This window comes from Phacochoerus africanus, chromosome 15 (genome assembly GCF_016906955.1).
Source record: "Phacochoerus africanus isolate WHEZ1 chromosome 15, ROS_Pafr_v1, whole genome shotgun sequence".
Taxonomy (NCBI): domain Eukaryota; kingdom Metazoa; phylum Chordata; class Mammalia; order Artiodactyla; family Suidae; genus Phacochoerus; species Phacochoerus africanus.
In genome coordinates, this window is record NC_062558.1 from 49,160,622 (window position 1) to 49,162,333 (window position 1,712).

Below are 1,712 nucleotides of genomic sequence, written 5' to 3' on the forward strand. Positions count from 1 at the left end.
CTGGACAGCCTGCCACCATGTGGATGTCTCATCACCACAGAGGGGGACTGTGGGGCCCCCAGGCCCGAAGGGGAGCCCTGTGCAGACTGGGGTGTGTGTGCATGGGCGGGGGTAGGGGGCAGCACAGGACAGTTCTGAGCACAGGCCTGGGCGTGAGGCCCCAGGTCAGCGCCTCCCTTGAGCCAGCTGCTCTCTGCTCAGCAGGGAGCCGGTCACCAAGGCCCCAGGAGCAGGGAGGAGATTTGCATGAGGACCTCCCTCCTGAGGATAAAGAGGCCCAGAGGCCCAGCCAGCCTTGGGCTCAGAGGCAGAGCTCAGGGCACCTCCACCATGGCCTGGACCCCTCTCCTGCTCCCCCTCCTCTCTCTCTGCACAGGTGCTGCCCCCCAGGCTCAGCCCCCAAGGTCATGAAGGACCAGCCGGGTTCCCAAGGAACGTCAGCTCGGCCCAGGGGAGGCTGCAGGGAGCCTGCGGCTCTGGGAGTGAGACCCTCTTCCTCACACGCACTCTCCTCTCCTCTTTTGCAGGTTATGTGGCCTCTTCTAAGCTGACTCAGCCCCCGGGGGTGTCTGTGTCCTTGGGAGGGACGGCCAGCATCGCCTGCCAAGGAGGCAATTCTATCTATGCAGCCAACTGGTACCGGCAGAAGCCAGGACAGGCCCCCATCCTGGTCATCTATGGTGGTAGTAACCGGCCCTCAGGGATCCCGGACCGGTTCTCTGGGTCCAACTCAGGAGACACCGCCACCCTGACCATCAGCGGGGCCCAGGCTGAGGACGAGGCCGACTACTACTGTCAGTCATACGATGATAGTTATACTCCTCACAGTGACACAGGCAGAGGGGGAAGTGGGACACAAACTCCCTGCCTGGCCTAGGGCTCCCTCCCCCTGCCTCAGAGCAGCTGCAGCTCAGCCCTGAGCTCAGGGGGCCTCTCTGGTCCTGGCCCGGCTCCTCCAGGCCTGGACACTCCGTCCTCTCAGGGCCTCGGTTTGCCCCGAGGAAGAAGGAGGAAGGAAGCTGCCCTCAGCTGCGGAGGCTGCTGTCAGGGTGCAGAGGGAAGGAAAGGGTCCGGGGTCAGGACGTGCCTCAGGCCCAGGAGGGGGCCTGAGTCCCAGGAGAGGGGGGCGCTGCCTGAGGGGGCGGGGCTCTGCAGGAGCACCTCTCCCCTGGGGGGACCGGCTGGGTGAGGCCCGGGACTGGGGTCTTCTGTGCTCCTGGAGGAGGGTCCCCCAGCTCCCGAGAGGCTGCCTGAGGCCTGGAGAGCTCGGAGCCCCGGCCCCCTGCCCCAGGCCCGGCCTCTCCTGAGGTTCTTCTTCGCGGAAACGGAGCCTTCGCGTGTCCAGCCCACAGCGCGGCCCCAGATGCCCAGGCGTCTGTTAGAGCTGTCAGGTCTGTCGCCAGATGAGACCCTCAAGGTCCCAGCCTCCCATCTGCTTGTCCCTCTGTCTGATCCAGCACGTGTCACCTCAGATTCCCTAGAACCCTGGGCGATGGGGTCTTTGGCAAAGTTCCCCAGGCAGCCAGCCGTGTGTTCACTGTGCTCCGAAGGACAGTGTTCGTCTGTGGAGAGAAATGCTCACGGGAGCCCCATGAGCATGTCACGAGACATGACGGGACCCCAGACACTCACGACGCTCATGCTCAGAAAGACAAACTATCACAGAGTTATCAGCAGATGTTGAAGAAAAGGCCAGGCCTTTTTGCTTCGTT

General features: G+C 64.0%; 1 gene segment (V, D, J or C); it reads left to right on the forward strand.

The window, feature by feature from the left end:
* The first annotated feature begins 237 nt into the window (after positions 1-237).
* LOC125116376 (immunoglobulin lambda variable 3-19-like) lies at positions 238-892 on the forward strand. The segment is given in 2 exon segments: positions 238-376; positions 528-892. Coding segments are annotated over 2 exon segments (480 nt in total).
* Positions 893-1,712: the final 820 nt, after the last annotated feature.